The sequence below is a fragment of the Daktulosphaira vitifoliae genome, unplaced genomic scaffold (assembly GCF_025091365.1).
Source record: "Daktulosphaira vitifoliae isolate Bord-2020 unplaced genomic scaffold, ASM2509136v1 Scaffold_1, whole genome shotgun sequence".
NCBI lineage: Eukaryota > Metazoa > Arthropoda > Insecta > Hemiptera > Phylloxeridae > Daktulosphaira > Daktulosphaira vitifoliae.
Window position 1 is genome coordinate 1,609,627 of NW_026099572.1, and position 19,069 is coordinate 1,628,695.

The 19,069-nt window shown below is 27.2% G+C and overlaps 2 protein-coding genes across 2 annotated transcripts; one reads left to right on the forward strand and one right to left on the reverse strand.

Annotated features, from left to right (window-relative positions):
* Window positions 1–13: 13 nt before the first annotated feature.
* On the reverse strand, window positions 14–3,550 carry LOC126893755 (raf homolog serine/threonine-protein kinase Raf). Its single transcript, XM_050664228.1, has 3 exons — window positions 2,645–3,550; window positions 1,849–2,579; window positions 14–744 (listed from the first exon to the last, which is right to left on the reverse strand). Exons 1-3 carry the CDS (start codon window positions 3,218–3,220, stop codon window positions 111–113), a joined length of 1,941 nt encoding a protein of 646 aa, XP_050520185.1. The 5' UTR covers window positions 3,221–3,550; the 3' UTR covers window positions 14–110.
* An 11,595-nt stretch (window positions 3,551–15,145) lies between these two features.
* On the forward strand, window positions 15,146–16,890 carry LOC126895812 (sentrin-specific protease 1-like). The gene is made up of 3 exons (XM_050668055.1): window positions 15,146–15,328; window positions 16,020–16,122; window positions 16,310–16,890. The coding sequence occupies exons 1-3, from the start codon at window positions 15,146–15,148 to the stop codon at window positions 16,888–16,890; spliced, it is 867 nt and encodes a 288-aa protein (XP_050524012.1).
* Window positions 16,891–19,069: the final 2,179 nt, after the last annotated feature.

Genomic DNA, 19,069 nt, shown 5'->3' on the forward strand with positions numbered 1-19,069 from the left:
ATATATATATATATATGCAATATCGTCCTTTGGTCAATTGTATTTAACAAAATAAAATGTATAAATTATAAATCATAAGAGTAAAAATAAATTTTACAGTTACATGTATTTTAAATAAAACCAGCAGCTCCTCTATAACTGTTAGCTTCTGAAGGGTACAAATAGTCATCACTCCAATTAGACCGAGATAATGTAGGTTCAGATGTAGTTCGTTGTAACTTTGGCATAGCATGAATTATACTTTGAATAGATATGGCTATATCTTTAAATTTAGGTCTGTCTTCTCTGTCAAATTTGATACAATTCTCCATTAATTTACGAAGTTCTGCTGGTGCATCAGCTCTCACTTTTTTTTGATCAGGTCTTAAATAACCTCTACCAACCATAAATATAATTTGGTCTTTATTGTTAATTTCAGTATAAGGTAATTGACCTGATAGCAATTCATATAGCACTACACCATACGCATATACATCCGATTGAAAGCTGTAAGGATTATCTACTTGCATTCGAATGACTTCTGGTGCCATCCATAATATTGATCCAGATGGTTGATGATATTGTTGGCCACCAGACCATTTTGATTTAATAGTCGCAAGACCAAAATCTCCAATTTTAACAACAGAATCATTGAAAAATATATTATTGCTTTTTAAATCTCTGTGAATTATACTCTTTGAATGCAAATAGTTCATACCTATAGCTGTTTGACCAGTAATTGAAATTAATTGCATAGTTTCAAATCTAAAAAAAATAAAAAATTATACATATTTAACATGTATACTTTTAAATGATACTTATTAGTAGTAATGCAAAATTGATTGTAAATTGTTCCAAAAAATGTCTATAACATATTTAAGGTAACTAAAGAAGATTATGAAATAAAGTAATGTTATCTGTTTTGCTGATTGTTGTATTTATAATGTAACTCACAACATTTTACCGTATAAATTATTATACTTTAAGTATATATTTCGATAAGGACATAATAGATAATAAACACTGTATCTGTGAATAATGAAGTCATAAAAACAAATTGATTGCAGATTAGTATAATCTCATAAATTATACATTTATTTTAATTTGGTAATTTAAAACTTTAAAATGTTATATCTATCAAACATAAGAAGTTTTATTAAAAAAAAAAAAACTCAAATATTTTATTAAATAAAAATGTGTTCCCACTTAAAAATTGAAGTTGATATCTTTACAAAGCATAATGGATAAACTGAATAAGTATTGTATAACTATAATTGAAAAATAATATAAAAGTAATAAAATTTAAAATTATCATTTATCATTTAAAATTATATAAGAACCCAAATTTGTTGCCCCTTCTTAGTAAAATTTTCTGAAAATGTACCAGGTTGGTTCATCTAAAATCTGTAAAATTGTAAGGCAAACCAAAAAAATTTAATGTTAACATACAAACTAAAATTATGTGTTTTATCAGTGTCCATTTAATAAAAGTTAAATTACATCAAATTTTAGTTCAAAATTTTTTCAACTAGCATTAAATCTAAGAAAAATACTGAAATTTCAATAAGATTAAAAACATAATATTCAAATTTTTGGTTTGCACTGAAAATGGCAAGAGAAATTTAAAAAAAAGATAGTCATGATCATTCTTTCTTTTTTAACTGTAATAATTCATGCAAATGCAGTGATGTATCAAAGAATATGCTATAAGAGTCTAGATAATTTTCATAATAAAAATGAAGATATTTGCAATACTTTAATTTTTTTAAAACTCTTGTATATTATATAGTGTAATATATATAATGGTGGTGTATGATATAAGCGAAAATTACATTAATTTTACTTCCAATTTAAGTTAGAAAAACTTACTTTTTTTCAAGTACATGCAAGCAACGGTATAGACTTGATCCCTCACACCACTGAGTTACAATAGCTAAATTTGGTTTACGAATGACACCCATAAACAATAACACATTAACATGGCGTGTTTTCTTTAAAACTGATACTTCGTTTTTGAAAGCTTGTAATTGTGCAGCAGTTGGTTGTTTAACTTTAAGAGCTTTTATTGCAACTGGGCCATGCCAATTAGCTTTATATACAGTACCAAATGAGCCTGAACCTATACAATCACCCATTTGAATATCTGTTTCTGGAATTTCCCAATCTTCAAGTGACTCTTGAGGCCCAGTATCTCTAAGTAGTTTTTTAGTAGCACTTTCATCTGCACTTTTGGCTCGAGGTCTTGGCTTTAGTACATTAGTAGGTGATGCTTGAGCACTTTGGCTATGTGGTAAGAACCCTTGAGGAACACCTAATGGTGCTTGTGATCTGCGTTTTAGCTCAGCTATATCATCCCAATTCATGTTTACCATATTACGACATACATTAGGTTCAGAACTTGATCTTTCACCATGACCGAGTACTCTACGTCTAGAGGATTGATAATCAGATGATAATTGCAATATACCTGCTGAATTTTGATAAATTGAATGGCTTCCACTATTACTATTATTTAAATCTCTAGTTGGAATACATAAAACCGGCACACCCATTGAACACCTTTCATGGAATTTAAATCCACATGAACGACAGTGATAACCCTAAATTATAGACAAAAAAATTATTTTTACATAACTTTAAAAATATATTATTTAATATATTCTACCTGAAATAACAATTGACGACAATGATCACAAGTGGTAAAAGAAGTACGTTTAGAAAAATCATGAGTAAATGAAGCTTGGATAGGTAACCAGCACATTTTTACTTGAATTTCATCATATTCTATAGCTGATGTTTGAGTATCCCATGGTATTTGATGATCAGTGCCATGTCTATAGACAACACAGACATTCATTGGTATTTTTCTATGCTGTAAACGTTTTTCTAAGGCCATATGTAATGTTTCCCCATGTTTAACCTCAATGGTAGTACGTTGCTTATTAGGTAAATATGCTCTAATTACCCTCACAGACGGCGTAGATGGCTTATCGGCCCTGCCTGTCTTACGATGCTCCCTAGGATGGTCAACCTGGTCCAGTAGTTGTTGTTCTTTGGCTTCTAATTCATGTAGCTTCACAGTGAGTTCTCGATACTCAGTCAAATAAATTGCTGGTGGATGATCAAATGAAGCAAATGTGCCATTAAGTGCTTCAATGTTGCACTTGGTTAGACGCATTACTTCTCTGACATTCTGCAGTTCATGACGCAGCGAGTTGATCTCCTCAAAGTCAAACGACATAATGTCCAAGATATCTCGGTCCAGGCAGGGTAGCTCGCTAGATTGCAGAGGCCTACCTGTGCTAGAGTTTCAAGTCCATAATATTAAACTGTCTAGGTGTCCCACCTATACATGAGAGACACCATTATTGATAGTATCGCGATGATGTTATAATATCAGCAAATTATGTTTACAATTTACAATAAACTACGGCATATCTAAATAAAAGGTAAAAATAAATATCACAGTAAAATAATCTGCTTACTACGTTCCATAATAACACTAAAAATAATAATATTAAAAATTCAATAGCCTATTGAAAACATAAAAGTTCTAAACAAAATTACAATCGTTTTTTGAGGTTAAAAATTAAAACTACCCGGACAGTTTAACCACTATGGCTTGTTAATATATTGTAAAAATAAGAAAACGATGAGAACTTTTTCTTTATTCCCCGACTCTGGCTAAACTGGCTAATTGTGATCTCGAAAAATTAGCACTTTGTCTATGTATTACATTATGAGGTTCCTTATTTTGAGATTATAGGAAAATAGTGGTCGTGGGTATTATCGAATAGTTTTGACTACCGGATATTCCGATAATGTTTAAAAAGATATTGAATAATCGTTGTATATTATTCACGACTAGTTAATACTATTAAAGTACAGGATAAAANGAATAGTTTTGACTACCGGATATTCCGATAATGTTTAAAAAGATATTGAATAATCGTTGTATATTATTCACGACTAGTTAAGACTATTAAAGTACAGGATAAAATACTCGGTAGTTTTTATTCGAATAAAAACTACTGTATATTTTACTATATAGTTTTGTAGTCAGAAGTACTCAATCATGCACATTCTATTCAAATAAGATATTGTTTTATTTAGTTATTTTAACCCGCAAAACAAGCTGAACGGTTAGTAATCATATCATTCATGGTAACAGTTCGATAGTTATCTAACAATCGATATGGTAGTTCGGTGTCGATTGTGTGTTTGGTTACTAAATCTATAGAAGAACATTAGTTTTTGTTTTTGAAAACAACCGGATGAACCGATAGTGTTATCGAAAAGTTATAACGTTATATGTATATAACGTTGTTTAACTATTCTACTTATAATCATGGAAAATATATTGGTATAGATTACATAGATAGGACACAACAATTAGCTATTGGCAACTGATTTTTTATTAATTTATACCTGGAGAGATTGCGCTATATACCCTCTCGAAAAATGTTATAAATTTTAAAATAACTGATCAGCTTGATATTTTGGTAATAGCTGCGATAATAGACGTAGTGCTGATATTTGCCAACGAAAATCAATGTAATAACTTAGTTATTATCAAAAACATTTGTTTATTATTTGATTTAAGTGAAACGTGTTTTGCTTTACAAATACGATAAAACAATATGTATCTTCTGCTTTATTGATTTATATTTCGCTATTATTTATTTTTTTAATTTTTTTCTTAGTTTTGAGATTCTTAATATATTATATAACTACCCCTCGCTACCGATTTGTTTGGAAAATTTTCAAATATTGTACTGCAAAAAAATTACATGCGTGAATGGTTTCTTTGATATCCTTTCAAATCTAGTACTTAGATTTTTTATTGGATTTTCATACAAATCATACCAAAAGGAATCTTATTACCTCTTGTATCTATTAAAATTTGATTAAAATCAGTGTTTTTTTAAATAAAAGTTTTAGCACTTTTAAAATATAGAATTATTTTTTACAGTAGCGTAATTTTGAAGTATTTTTTTAATTTCTAAAATTCGGCAATGTTAAGTTTAACTATCAGCTATAATATCTATAAGTAATTTAGTTTATACATACCAAAGTTATAACCATTGTATCGATTTATTATTTTTCGGAAAACTATAATATGAGATTTCAGTTCTTTTGTTTGTATTTACTACAATTAAAAATAGCACATTTATTTCCTCGTAATGATCGTAAGTTATCCTATAATTTTTGTTGCAATAAGTTGTAAACATTGCTTATACATCCTGTTTTGACCGAAAATATAATCCTGGCACTAAAATATTGTTATGTTTATGAGTATCTTACATGGTAAACAGTACAATTTTTTTGTTGATCTCACTAAGATTGAGTTTAAAAACGAGTTCCAGTAGAAAAATAAAAGAGTTCGGGATAAGAGTAGATGTACACCAAGGTTTAGCTTTAACCTCTTATCTTTTAGCTTTGATGCGAAAATGAGAAGGTATTAACTTTACAATAATGTGGTTTTTTTTGTGTCTGTTGCCACTTTTTCTCAGCTCTCATTGGACCGATTTTGATGAAAACTATGTCAAAAGATCAAAAATCGTATATAACTGAAGACATTACCCTTAAAAATTGAAAAGAATTCCCTCGTTCCCCGTAAATGGGGAAATCTCCAAAAAAATTACAAATTTAAAAATTGCAAATTTTTGACATTTTTTCAATTTTTTTAAATTTAAAACTGCCGTAACTTTTTTAAAAATTAACAAAACAACTTATTTTTTTTTTATTGAAACCTTAGATATTTCCCTTTTATTCATATTAATCTTAACAATACCATTTTTTTTTCTATTTAATGATGTCAATTTCCAAATTGCAAGTTATAAGGACCAAAAAAATCAATAGGAACACGTTGCTATACTCTCTCGGTGTACTCCACCGCATTAACTATGAATTCTTGGGATTTACTTTTAATTTTATATATGAATCACAAGATTTTACCATATTTTCTATATTTAAACTTTATCATCTCATCACACAAAAGTGGCTGAACGAATTTTTTTCAAATTTACATAGCACTTATCTTTAGGCAATTTTCATATCTAGCGAAAATTTGATGATGAAGAAATAAATTTAACGCCACTTAATAACTTAAAAAATTTACAATTTACGTGTTCTGGAAAATCCACAAACTATGTAATTTTCAACATTAAATTTTTATTTTTTGCATTTATTTTACACGAAAATAAAATTCTACATACCATTGTAAGCAACTATTTGTAAAATTATTGTTTTTGTTTAATACTAATGAAAGTATAAAACTGTCGATGAAACAGTTGTCTTTTTACTATAAATACGATTTTCATTTTATCATATAACTAATAGTGACTTTTGTATCAATTTTTTCATGAATATGACATATATTATAATGTTAAATAGCATTTAAAACTGATTATCTATTTTTAAATGTGACAGGATTGTCCATATAAAATTACAATTGTATGTCACCAAGCATTATTATGGAATCCTCAGTTGGTTTAGCAGTGAACGATGTGTGTCACAAATCTGTTTACGGTTTTAATAATCAAATATTATTAAATATTAAAAACTAACAACTCCTTTCTAATAGAATAAACTGTTCTTTAACTACAATTTGTGAGCATCAGAGTAAAAAATATTATTTTTATTTTGTGTGTCGATAGAAAATGTTTTGATCTATTTAATTACATAAAATAACTGTCCGCGAAGGTCTGATTGAAATAAAACTACAAACCGTTCTTGAATATTCAAATTTGGAATTAATACCTGGAAAGGCTTTATGTAAAACATGTTTAAAACGTTTGAAAGATTCTGTTGATTACTTGAATATGAGTGTTGAGCATGATGAACCCGTGTATGAGTCTATAGAAAATAATTTAGAAAGAATAAATAACGCTTGTAATAATTTAGGTATATCATCTATTTCATTAAAACACTTAACTAAAACTCGCCGACCAGTTATTATTGAAAAAAAAGCTGAAGTTATAAGTTCTACAGTAAAAAAAAACTCTTCTCGGCTTATAAAATTCATTGTTTTTCTTCCAATAGCACACATTTCCTTTCTAACGGAAATTATGCCATTAACGAGTATGAAAGTTGGATAAATAACTTAAAGAATTTAATGAAACTAGCCAACACATAAGAATTTTAAGTCTGTTGCCTAAATCTTGGTCGGTTTCAAAAATTCGTGAAGAATTTGGTGTCACAGAATGCTTTGTGAAAAAGGTAAAAAAATTAGTCGATATTCATGGTGTTTTACCTTACATTGTCGTTCAAAAACCTGGTCGAGTAATTGATCCGAAAGTAGTAATAAAAATGTGGGTGACTTTTATCATAATGACGATTATAGCAGAGTATGTTCCGGTATGAAAGACGTCATGAATATAAGAGATGCTGATCGTAAAAAAATTACAAAACAGAAAATCCAAATGACAAAATTGGTTTTACTAAATTTGTTGAATTGAGACCTAAATAGTGTATTTTAGCTGGAGCAAGGGGTACTTAATAAACAAAACCAATAATTTTAAAAACAGTTGCTTACAATGGTGTGTACTATTTTATTTTCGTATAGAATAAATGCAAAAAATAAAAATAAAATGTTAAAAATTACATAGTTTGTGGATTTTCTATAACACGTTAATTGTAAATTTTGTAAGTTATATAAGTGGCATTAAAATTATTTCTTCATCATCAAATTTTCGCCAGATATTTTAATAACCTAAAGATAAGTGATATGTAAATTTGAAAAAAATTCGTTCAGCCACTTTGGGTAATGAGATGATAAAGTTGGCTATTTTCAAAAAATCATGTATGTTCAAATCCGTAAAACGATACAAAAAAAATTATAAATCGATTCAAATATGATATGGGATAAAAGAACATAACTAAAAGTTTCTGAAAAGAAAAAAATAATTTTTGACCTACAAATTTTGCTATTAAAATACTACAGAATTTAAAAAATTTAAATAAAAATTTCGATGTTAAAAAAATTTTAAATTCATAAACTTAAGAATGAAATTGAAGTACTATTTAATATAAGTAAAACAGTGCTAGTTCCACAGTGATAGCTTATTTGGATGTGAAGTTATGGACTCTAGAACATCTTATAATTCAAATAACAAAAATTAATAAAATAAAAATAAAGAATTTGAGATTGGGCTGTATATGGTGAGAACCTGATGTTGTGGTTCTATCGGGGTCGTATGGTTTGAGGGTTTACAACGACAAAGACAAGTAGATATAAAAATAATAACGCACTACCTCTAATTGAGGAATAATAGACTTTTGTCTGATTAGTTTTTAATATCCTACCTAAAAGGCAACGAAACGGCGGAGCCAGTTCACGAATACCATAACGTGATAATGTATAATATTTTAACCAACCAGTCAAAACTAACACTTTAAGATACTAATTTAATGAATCATCTATTGCTTTGTTATCCTTTACTCAAACATATTAATTTTAAAGAATTGGGATAACATAAATTTACTTACTTCTTATTAACTGTACAACAACTGAGGGGCATTATAAATGTAATGCATTAACAATAATGCTTATCACTAAACACTGTGGGAAGAAAGTTGAACACGAGGTAGGTGAAATGAGGTGATCAGTGACAATAAGCGAAGACGTGATAGGAGAGGTGTAAAGTTTTAAATTTTTAGGATCAGTTGTTCAAAAGAACGGTCGGTGGTATTGACAAGGATGTAAGACACAGTTTTAAGTATGAGTGCGTTAAATGGAGAGAAGCGTCTAGTGTGTTGTGCGATTAGAGAATTTCAATGAGGCTGAAAGGTAAGTTCTATAAGACTGTAGTGAGACCAGCTATAATGTATGGTTCCGAGTGTTGGGTGGTTGAATAGAACAAAGAAGATACAGAAATAAAAATGCTAAGATGAAGTGACGAAAGGAAATGGGGTAAGTAACGAACATATAGGAGGGAGAATAAGTGTAGCTTCAATAGTTAATGAGATAAGAGAAAATAGACTTTGATGGTTTGATCATGCTATAAGGAGAGAGAATTCAGAAGCTGTGAGAACAATTATAGAAATAAATGTTGAGGATATGAGATAGAGGAAGGCCAAAAAAGAGATGGACGAATGTTATTGAATGCGATATAAGGACGGCTATGTGTATATAGATGATGTGAAAGATCGTATCAGTGGAAGTTAAAGATAAGAGTGGCTGACCTTAAGTAGTTGGGATAAAGGTAAGGAAATAGGAAAATATGATATCAATGATAGAATCACTCAAATTAATAGTTGTTATTAATTTTAACTTGACCACACATCAAACACTTGTAGTTCACATACGAAAATGTAATTAAAAAGATTTGAGTGAATAATTTCTGTAAAAAGCTCGTTCAAACTTTAATCATTTTCTTGGATAAAAAATCGCTTATTGTCGCCACTAAATAACACAATAAAATATTTTTTAGTGCTGTTCTTCACTTGTATAAAATAACATTCGATACCATAAAAAAATTCAAAATGCTATAGAAACTTAACAATTGAAATATAATGAGAGTTTTTGGTATTACATTTTTTCATTAAAATCAATCTGTATAATGGCTATCTTCAAATATAAAAAAAACCCAGCGCAGTGGGGTGGCGGCACAGTGGGGTCGTGGCATAGTTGGGTCCAGTATAGATGATATCTGACAGTGATTAAAATCACTATCATAAAAAACGCTTCGATGCAAATCTGTAGATAGTGTTTAATTAAAAAAAAAAATTTTTTAAAATAGCATATTTTTGAATATGGTAGCCATTTGCGCATAGAAGATAGGTCGTCGGGACAAATTTTTTTTTTCATTTTATAGTACATAAAATAAGCTTTAATTTGGTATATGTATAAAGGACGCAGTATTTCCGGAACATTTTCAAAAATTAAGTTGAAAAAGTTAATTTTTGTAAAAAAGTTGCTATTTTAAATCCCCCCCAATGAGCAGGTTAAGTGAAAGATTTTCAAAAAATTGATATCAAATGAAAGGAAAATATATAAAATTTTAGTATAAAAAAAAATTATGTTGATTTGTTGATTTTTCAAAAAGTTAGGGAAGTTTTAAGAAAAAAAAGTGAAAAAATTTCGAAAATTAGCGATTTTTAAATTTGAAATTTTTTTGGATATTTCCCCCATTTGCGGGGAACGAGGGAATTTTTTTCAATTTTTAAGGGTAATGTCTTCAACTAGATATGATTTGTAATCTTTTGACGTATTTTTGAAAGAAATCGGTCAAGTGAGAGCTGAGAAAAAGGGGTGACAGACATAAACAAAAAAAAACACATCATAGTAAAATTAATATCTTTTCCGCTTCGCATCGAAGTTAAAAAGTTAGTAAAAAAATAATTTTCTACAATTATGAAAATATCAAAACTTATTTTATATATAGTCCTATAGTGTAAAAATTGGTTAAAAAAAATACAAAATGTTATGTCGATCATAAGTTATATGAGTTATTTGTTATATCTGATAAGGGTGGTCGGCCCCAAGTAGTTAGGATAAAGACGATGAAAAAGAAGAAGAATAAATACCTCAACGAACTTTTAACTTGTTCAGAATTTTGAAAAAATTGAATCTCACACAGCACATTTTTTCCATTTTCTAACATTAATTTGGTGGGGGGTAGTGATACTAGTTATAAGTATTAATGTGAACTAAATCTAGAAAAAATAATTTATAAACATTTAAAAATTAATAAGTAATTAACAATTACGATTTGGTACATTTTTTAAGCTAGTAAATAAGGCGACGCGAATTATAACTTTATAATATTTTAATCATAATAATTATGATTAAATAATGTGATTAAAAAAACATATTGAAGCTAAAATAATGTTAACTAACAAATTTACATACAATCAGAAACTGTTTACAAAAAAAAAACGTACTAAAAAAATTTACTAAATATTTTAAATAATTTATCTTTTTTAAAATTCTAGGCATAATATGCTTTTATTGCAATTAGGAAAACAACGCTGGTATTCTGTAACAATCTGTAATAGGTATGGTTTTTGGCTTCGTATTTTGTTAAAATATTATTATACTCTTCTATAAGTTTCACGTACCTCTCTGCCAAATCATTTATAACTTTTAAAATATTTACTATTATTTTTCCTCTGATATATTGACTTAAAGGATTTATATTTAAAAAATCTGTTTCAATGTTATATCTTTCAAACATTTTTTTTAACTCAGTTGAAATAAAATCATCTATACTTTTATTTTTAAAATCATACATTTCATTTACTCCAACTACTATACGTTTGTTTGTACATGGATCTTCTTCTCGATTATTTAATGAGTTTACCATTTTAATTTTAGTATATTCACATAAATCATCATCAAAAAATGCTAATATATTATAAATTTATATTCTGCCGATTCGGATACTAAGTACCATAAGTGACCCGAAATTTTTTTTGAAAACTACTTTAGAAATATCTTTATCTATTGGTTCATAATATATTATATTTTTAATAAATTGTAAATCTAAATTTTGCGCTAATGCAGCATTGGTGCACTAAACCATTGTTTAATATATAAACTTGTATTAAAAATACATAATGAACAAATATTTAACTCTTTAATTGATAATTCAAATTGGCTCTGAAACAAAAAAAATTTCAAACAATAAATGGCCTTGACCATCCAACTAGCATGATGGATTGGGCCAGGAATTTTAAAATAAATTCCATGCAAATGTTAGGGCATGATATTTTATACTTACTATGCTGACATCACATTTATGAAATTATATTGAAAAGTGTTTTGAAGTAAAATTTAATACGTCATCTGAACCAGATGTTCCTATTTTCAATAAATTCTAAAAGTCTTGGAAAAATATAAATAAAACAAATTACCTAAGTGGAATAGAAGATACTGTTATTTTAGAAAAATTAAAAACAAAAAAAGATGATATTTTGAAATTTAGTTTTGAACAATTACAAAAATACCAACCTCGAGATGACTATAAGGAACTTTTAGAATTGGTCATAATATTTTTTGGTGAAACACCTTTACATAGAATTTATTTTAAAATTCCTGGCCCAATCCATCATGCTCGTTGGATGGCCAAGGCTATTTATTGTTTGAAATTTTTTTTTGTTTCGGAGCCAATTTGAATTGTCAATCAAAGAGTTAAATAATATTCGTTCATTATGTATTTTTATTACAAGTTTGTATAGTCTCTGTTTGTATATAAATTTGTAAGTTAACATTATTTTAGCTTCAATGTGAAACTGAGACGGTATTAATTTTACTCTGTTTTTTTTTTAATTAAAATTAAAAAAATTGTAGGTTTTGAATAGTAAATAATAGAAAAAATGTCGAATTAAAAATGTATAGAAAATTAAATTTTAAACAACGGTTAAATTAATTTTTTTTATGTTTTTACAGTGAACGATTTATAAATTAACAATTTTAATGGTAAAAATAGAACATATACGTTTTTATTTTTTCAGGGCTAAATAAGAACTTTTCAAATATTTTTGTAAATATACTTTTTATAGAAAATTGTATACCTACAAAAAAGTCCGAATAAACATTTTGGCAAAAGCTAAAGTTTTTGAGATAGACATAAAAAACTAAAAAATCACCCTTGGGGGGTTATTTTTAACCCCCTTGGGGCACGTCTTAGAGTTGACCAATCGTCACCAAATTTTGTACAATTTATTTTTTCATATATTTAAATAATTCTAGGGGGTGACACTTACAAATATTAAAAAAAAAAACCTCTCATATAGCTAACGGTCACCCTAATGTAGATAGTGTTTAATTCTCAGAAATTGGTGGATAATTACAAAAGCAAAATATTTTTAATTATATATTATATAATTTTTACAATTAATTCTTTTCAAATTATTATTGATTTTTATTTTTAATGTATTAAATGTAATAATTTTTTAACCAACTCTTTTTCGTCCTTTAAAGTGAAAGTTTACAATAAAAAAAAATGAATTTATTACCATAACTTTTAACTCAACTTACAAGTTTGAAATTGACAATAAATAGAAAAAAATGGTATTGTTAAGATTAATATGCAGTTAGAAAAATTGTATATTTACTGTTTACAGTAAATATATCAGAAAAACTCTATTTTTTTTTTGCATTTTTATTGTAATAGATCACTTAAATAGAAATCATAGAAATCATTTCTAATTAATTTTTGGTGTTTAAAAATATTCTATAATTGAAATATACAGAACATAATAAATTTTAATGATTTGCTTTAACTAAAAAAACCAAACAAAAAGTTGTTAAAAAGATCTACTCAATTGAGCGTATTTTAAAATTTGATTATAATTGTAAAAATCCATTGTTAAATTAAGGTGAAACTAAATATAATTTTTTTTAAATTTATTATTTCTATAGCAATATGTTACGAAATAATTTGGAATGTCTATAGACTGTTAGTAACACACAATAATAGAGTTAAAAAATGAATAAATTACAAAGTAAAATTATTTACTTTTGTAGTTGAATACTTTTATCATATCAAGTCTAATTCGACAGTAAATACATTAAAAATATTAGAAATAAATCATTTTAATTGTTAGTATGGATAAAGCTGTTTAAGGTACTTAGATTTGATTAAAGGTTTTTCTTTCAATTTTTAAGCGTAATATCTTCAACTAAATATGAATAGTAATAATTTGACGTATTATTGAAAAAAGTAGGTAAAGTGAGGATTGGAAAAATAAATCGCAGCCACAAAAAAAAAAAAAAAGTAAAATAATATTAACACGAATAAGATATTTCTCCTCACGAGGGTAGACTACAGTGATGTGATCCTCAATATTTAATGAAGTTAATGAATCTAAATGAGATTAAAATAAAGTGATTTGAATATTTTTTTTCTAACTCAAAAAAAAAAAAAAGAGGCAAAATATAAATTGCTACAAGCAGATTCGAAACTCGACCCTAAGCGTGAAAGATACAAGTTTTACCTATTCATCAACTGTTCGTTGCTTTGGTCGATTGATAAAATTTGCAATTTAAGCTAATTCAAATTTTAAAGTTACTTTTTTGACTTTAAAAAAGTAAAAAAATTTAAATTAGTTTTATTTCATATGTCTTATGAACTTTATTCTATGTCAATTAAATTACATAATATTCATGAAAGTCAGTGTATTCCCCTTGTAAGATATTTTAAAATAAAATGAAATACATAAACAAAAATTAGCATATTTTTGAATACGGTAGCCATTTTCATCAAGAAGGAAATTTATATTTGGAATTTTTTTTTTTGTATTTAAGTATATAATATAATCTTCAATTTAAGATTACATAAAAGTGTCTATATATCTGGAACATTTTCAAAAATTCAATTGAAATAGCTTAACAGTGTGCGAAAATTGCTTTTTTTAATCCCCGCTATGGGCAGGTTTAGAGTCAGATTTTCAAAAAATTTATATCATATGATAGAAAAATATCTAAGATTTCAATAAAAAAAAATTATTTTAATTTGTTCATTTTTCTAAAAGTTATGGCAATTTTAAGTATTAAAATATTTCATGTTAAACAATGATTTTTACATAAAAATTATAAGTTTCGTTAAATTTAACGGCCATTTTTTTATAGAAGAAAAGGTGTCAGGACAAATTTTTTTTTTTGAACTTATAGTATATATTGTAAGTTTTAATTTGTCATATGTTTAAAGGATGTAGTATGTCCAGAACATTTTCAAAATTTAAGTTGAAAAAGTCATGTGTACAGGTCTACCCAACGCTTTTAATGTCAACGGTGAAGGGACATCAACACTTACCTCAAGGCTGGACTCGTGTATAAGGGAGAAAGATAGATACAAAGTAAGAATAGGTACTTGGAATGTTGGAACATTAACTGGTAGAAGTAGAGAATTAGTAGAATTATTGAGGAGGAGAAAAGTTAACATATGTTGTGTGCGGGAAACTAAGTGAAAAGGAGAGAAATCAAGGGATTTAGGTGAGGGTTATAAAATAGTATACACAAGTAAGTCTAGTACAAAGAATGATGTAGGGATAATAATGGATGAGGAAATGAAAAGTAGAGTAGTAGAAGTAGCTAGGAAAAGTGACATTTTTTAAAGTCGTAAAATTGATATTCGAAGAAAAAGTGCTGAATGTAATAAGTGCCTATGTACAACAAGTGGGATGTGATTATATATAAAAGGAAGTGTTTTAGAGATAGATGGATGAGGTGATGCAAAGGGTATTTGGCAATGAGGATGCGGTGATAGGTAGAGGTATGAATGGACATGTAGGTAATGAAAGGAGAGGATATGAAAGAGTATGTGGAGGATATAGTTTTAAGGGGAAGAATGAGGCTGGAGAAAGAATCCTGGATTTCGCAGTATCGTATAATCTTGCTGTGGTTAATACTTATTTTAAAAAGAAGGAAAAACATTATATAACATATAAGAGTGGGAGGAATAGATCACAGATCGATTATTTTACGTGGTAGAAAGAGAGCGTAAAGCGAGTAAAAGGTTGTAAAGTTATACCAGGCGAGAGTATAACTACACAACATAGACTGATGGTAATGGAGCTGTGGTGTACCGGAAAGAGAATAAACAAAAATAGAAGAAACACAGGGGAAAAATCGAAGATCCGGTGGTGGAAATTGAAATTAAGTTAATTTTAAATTAATAAAAATTATCACTATCTTTAATAACCCTTAAAATAAATGCATTAAGGACACAGTCGCCTAAAACTAAAAAAAAGCTGTAGTATTATTACTAACTATGTTTTCATATTATGTAAAACGTCAAGTTTCTAACATAAATTAATAAAAAATGACGTTACATTACCAGACGTGTCCACTGATAAAACAAAAGAAACTTCAGAAGAAAAAATAATTAATTTACAACCCACAAAATGTGGAGTAAAATAACAACTCCTGGAGTTATCCTGTAACAATTCTGAAAGCTCAAATTTGAAAAGAAATTCATCGGAAAAAGATGAGAAAGTCGTAAAAAGTATTCAATAATTCTATTTTAAAAATTTAACCTTTCATTAGTTTATTGTACCAATTAAGCACTATTTTAAACACATTCATTTTTTAGAGTCGAAAGTTAGTTCTGAAGTTTCGGCTTCAAATACGAATGATGTTAACTTGCCTGTCGACTGCCATTGTCGAAATTGATGAAATACCGGAGAAAGAAATAGGTAAAGTAATATTTTTTTTTTATTAATTTCTTTAATATTTATTTCACATAGAAACATCCATAACACACATTATGTTTAATTGTGTTTAATCTTATATTCCAAAACCTAGGAAAAATTTAACTCATATTAAACCATTTAGCTTGCTTAAGTAATTTATAACAGTTTATAAATACGTTTACTCTTGTAGAAGTAACGCATGATCAGAACACAAATACTCTGGATCAGTATAATTCACCTTCGTTTAAGTCGCCTAAATCTTGGTACACTTCGGATACAATTAATGATTATCTTAAATTGATAGCGAAAAGGTTAAATGGCGAAGTTTATGCAGTCGTTACCGATTTTATACCAGCATATCTTCGAGGTGGTTATCCAGCTGCAAGAAGATGGATAAAGAAAGATATTCATACATTAAAATTACTTTTTGTGCCAATGAATGTGTATGGGGAACATTGGATATTGACTGATGTTAACGTACCTCAAAGAACTGTGACATCGTATGACAGTCTTAAGTCATATGATGGTTCTTATCCTATGGTGTTTAAAGAGTATCTAACTGACTGGGAGATGGATGAAAAGGGAGCCGCTTCGTCGTGGACTTTAAAAATCGGTGAGACGATTCATCAAACTAATGGATATGATTGTGATCCATTTACGGTTGAGCTAGCCGAAAAAATGGCTCGTGGAGACACAACTCCTATAAATGCGAGTCTTATGCCTTTTGTAAGACACAGAGAAGAAATTATAGCCGGCCAATTATTTTTATAATTTCTTATGAAAGAAAATTGCTAAAATTATTTATATACAATTTCCTAATATTCATATTCAATTAATATATATATTTTTTTTTTGATATTTTTGTATACTTCCAAACATTTTCTTACGTTTTATAAGTTTATTGTTAATATTGTGTTATACTATATTGCTTTATTAAATAAATGTATATATTAATATAAAGTTTTCTTAAATCAAATAATTTTATACTTAAATAGTTATGTTGTGTGAATACAAAAACTATATAATAAACAATTATAGGAAAAATAAGTGAAAAAGTTAGTCAGTTACAAATTTTAAAGTTAATGGATTTATCTACATACTTAATAACTTAAACTAATAATTATAATAATAATTTTAACTGATTGATGATTCATATATAGTTTCACAATTTTTTTAAATTTATAACTAAATTTGTTTTCAGTAATTTTTTATTATTATCGACAAATAGAAGGAGTACTAAATTTTTCTAACAGCTTAAAACTCATTAGTTTAAAAAATAAATAAAATTCTCTTCAACACACTTTTATCGTTAAAAGATCTTTTATTTTAATATAAAATTATGTTAACTGAAGTAATCTTACCTTTCAAATGTGATATGCAAATTATGCAAATAATAATGGATTCAAATGAGTTAAAAAATCAACCAATTATAAATTTAAACTGATGTATCTATTTTTTTCATAACCTAATTTTACTCTACTAATCCAACACCCCACCACAATACTAAAACCCAAATTAATATAAATTGATTAGGATTAATAAAAGCAAGGGCGAATGTTTAATTATCATTGATGTACTCGAATAGTTTGGGCCTATTTAAGGAAAATAGTACTTATTTTTATACTTATTTAATTTAACTAGATTATAAAGATATTAATAATGAATTAGGACTCCTTACTAAGATCACTCTTAGACAAAAAATACACTAATTATGTTTGGTGTTGAAATTAATATACACGGTCAGTCTAATCAAAATAATTTATTTCAGTTTATTACTATATCTTATTTAAATTATTATATTGTTATATATATACTTCTATACTGGTTTAAATGAAATTATTCGTCCTCTGATTGCTAAAGATTTAATTTACATCATTTCTTGTTTTTACTCCAATTCTAAATTAAGAAAAAAATTAAGATGTTTTATATTTTAGGTGAAGATTGGTTGTGTTATAATTTTTAGTTTCGATGCGAAGCTGAGAGATATTAATATTACTATGATAGTTTTTTTTTGTCTATTACCACTCAATCTCAGCTCTCACTGGACGGATTTTTATGAACAATACAAAATGTATCTAGTCGAAGACGTTATCCTCAAAAATTGAGAAAAATTATCTCGTTCGTCGTAAATGAGGTTAATCTCCAAAAAAATTACAATTTTAAAAATCGGTAATTTTCGACATTTTTTTTTCTTACTTCCATAACTTTTTTAAAAATGAACAAATCAATATAATTTTTTTTTATACATGCATGATGTCTTCACCTTTCATTTGGTATATTTTTGTGAACGTTTGACCCTTTATCTGGCTATAGGGAAGGTTTCAATATGAGTTAATATAAGGTTTTAATTAAATGACACTAATTGTCGATAAAGCGACTATAACAATTGAATACGTTTCAACGGTCACAGATAAAAGTGTACACTAGTTATGTATGTTAGATATCAATGCTAAAACTCCTATAGAAAAAAGTCAGGAAACAGTATGATATGCATTGACAGATAATGCTATATTCTACAAATACCCCAATTAAAGATCGCGTATAAGAGAACGATTTTTAAAATATCCATTGAAGTTCTTTTTACATGCTTTAATGAAAATTTTTTTTTTCTTAATAGATTTGTAGATAATTTGCAATTGATATCATCTTTATAAAATTAAATTCATAAAAATGATCATAGCAAAATCTGCCTTCAAATAGGACACTTTTCTACCCTTAAAACAACGATTATTTAAAAATGGTTTAACATAAAAAGTTATTTTCACCATAATTCTTTTTAAAATTAAATTCTCTATTAAAATGAGTAGAAAAAATTAGGGCTTGCCATTTAAATTTCTAAAGTTAGGGTAGATTTCTACCCTTTTACATTAGGGTTGAATTTAAATTTTAATCGTAAAAGATGCATTTAATTATTCAATTAGCCTCTAAAAAAAAAATATTAAAAAAATCA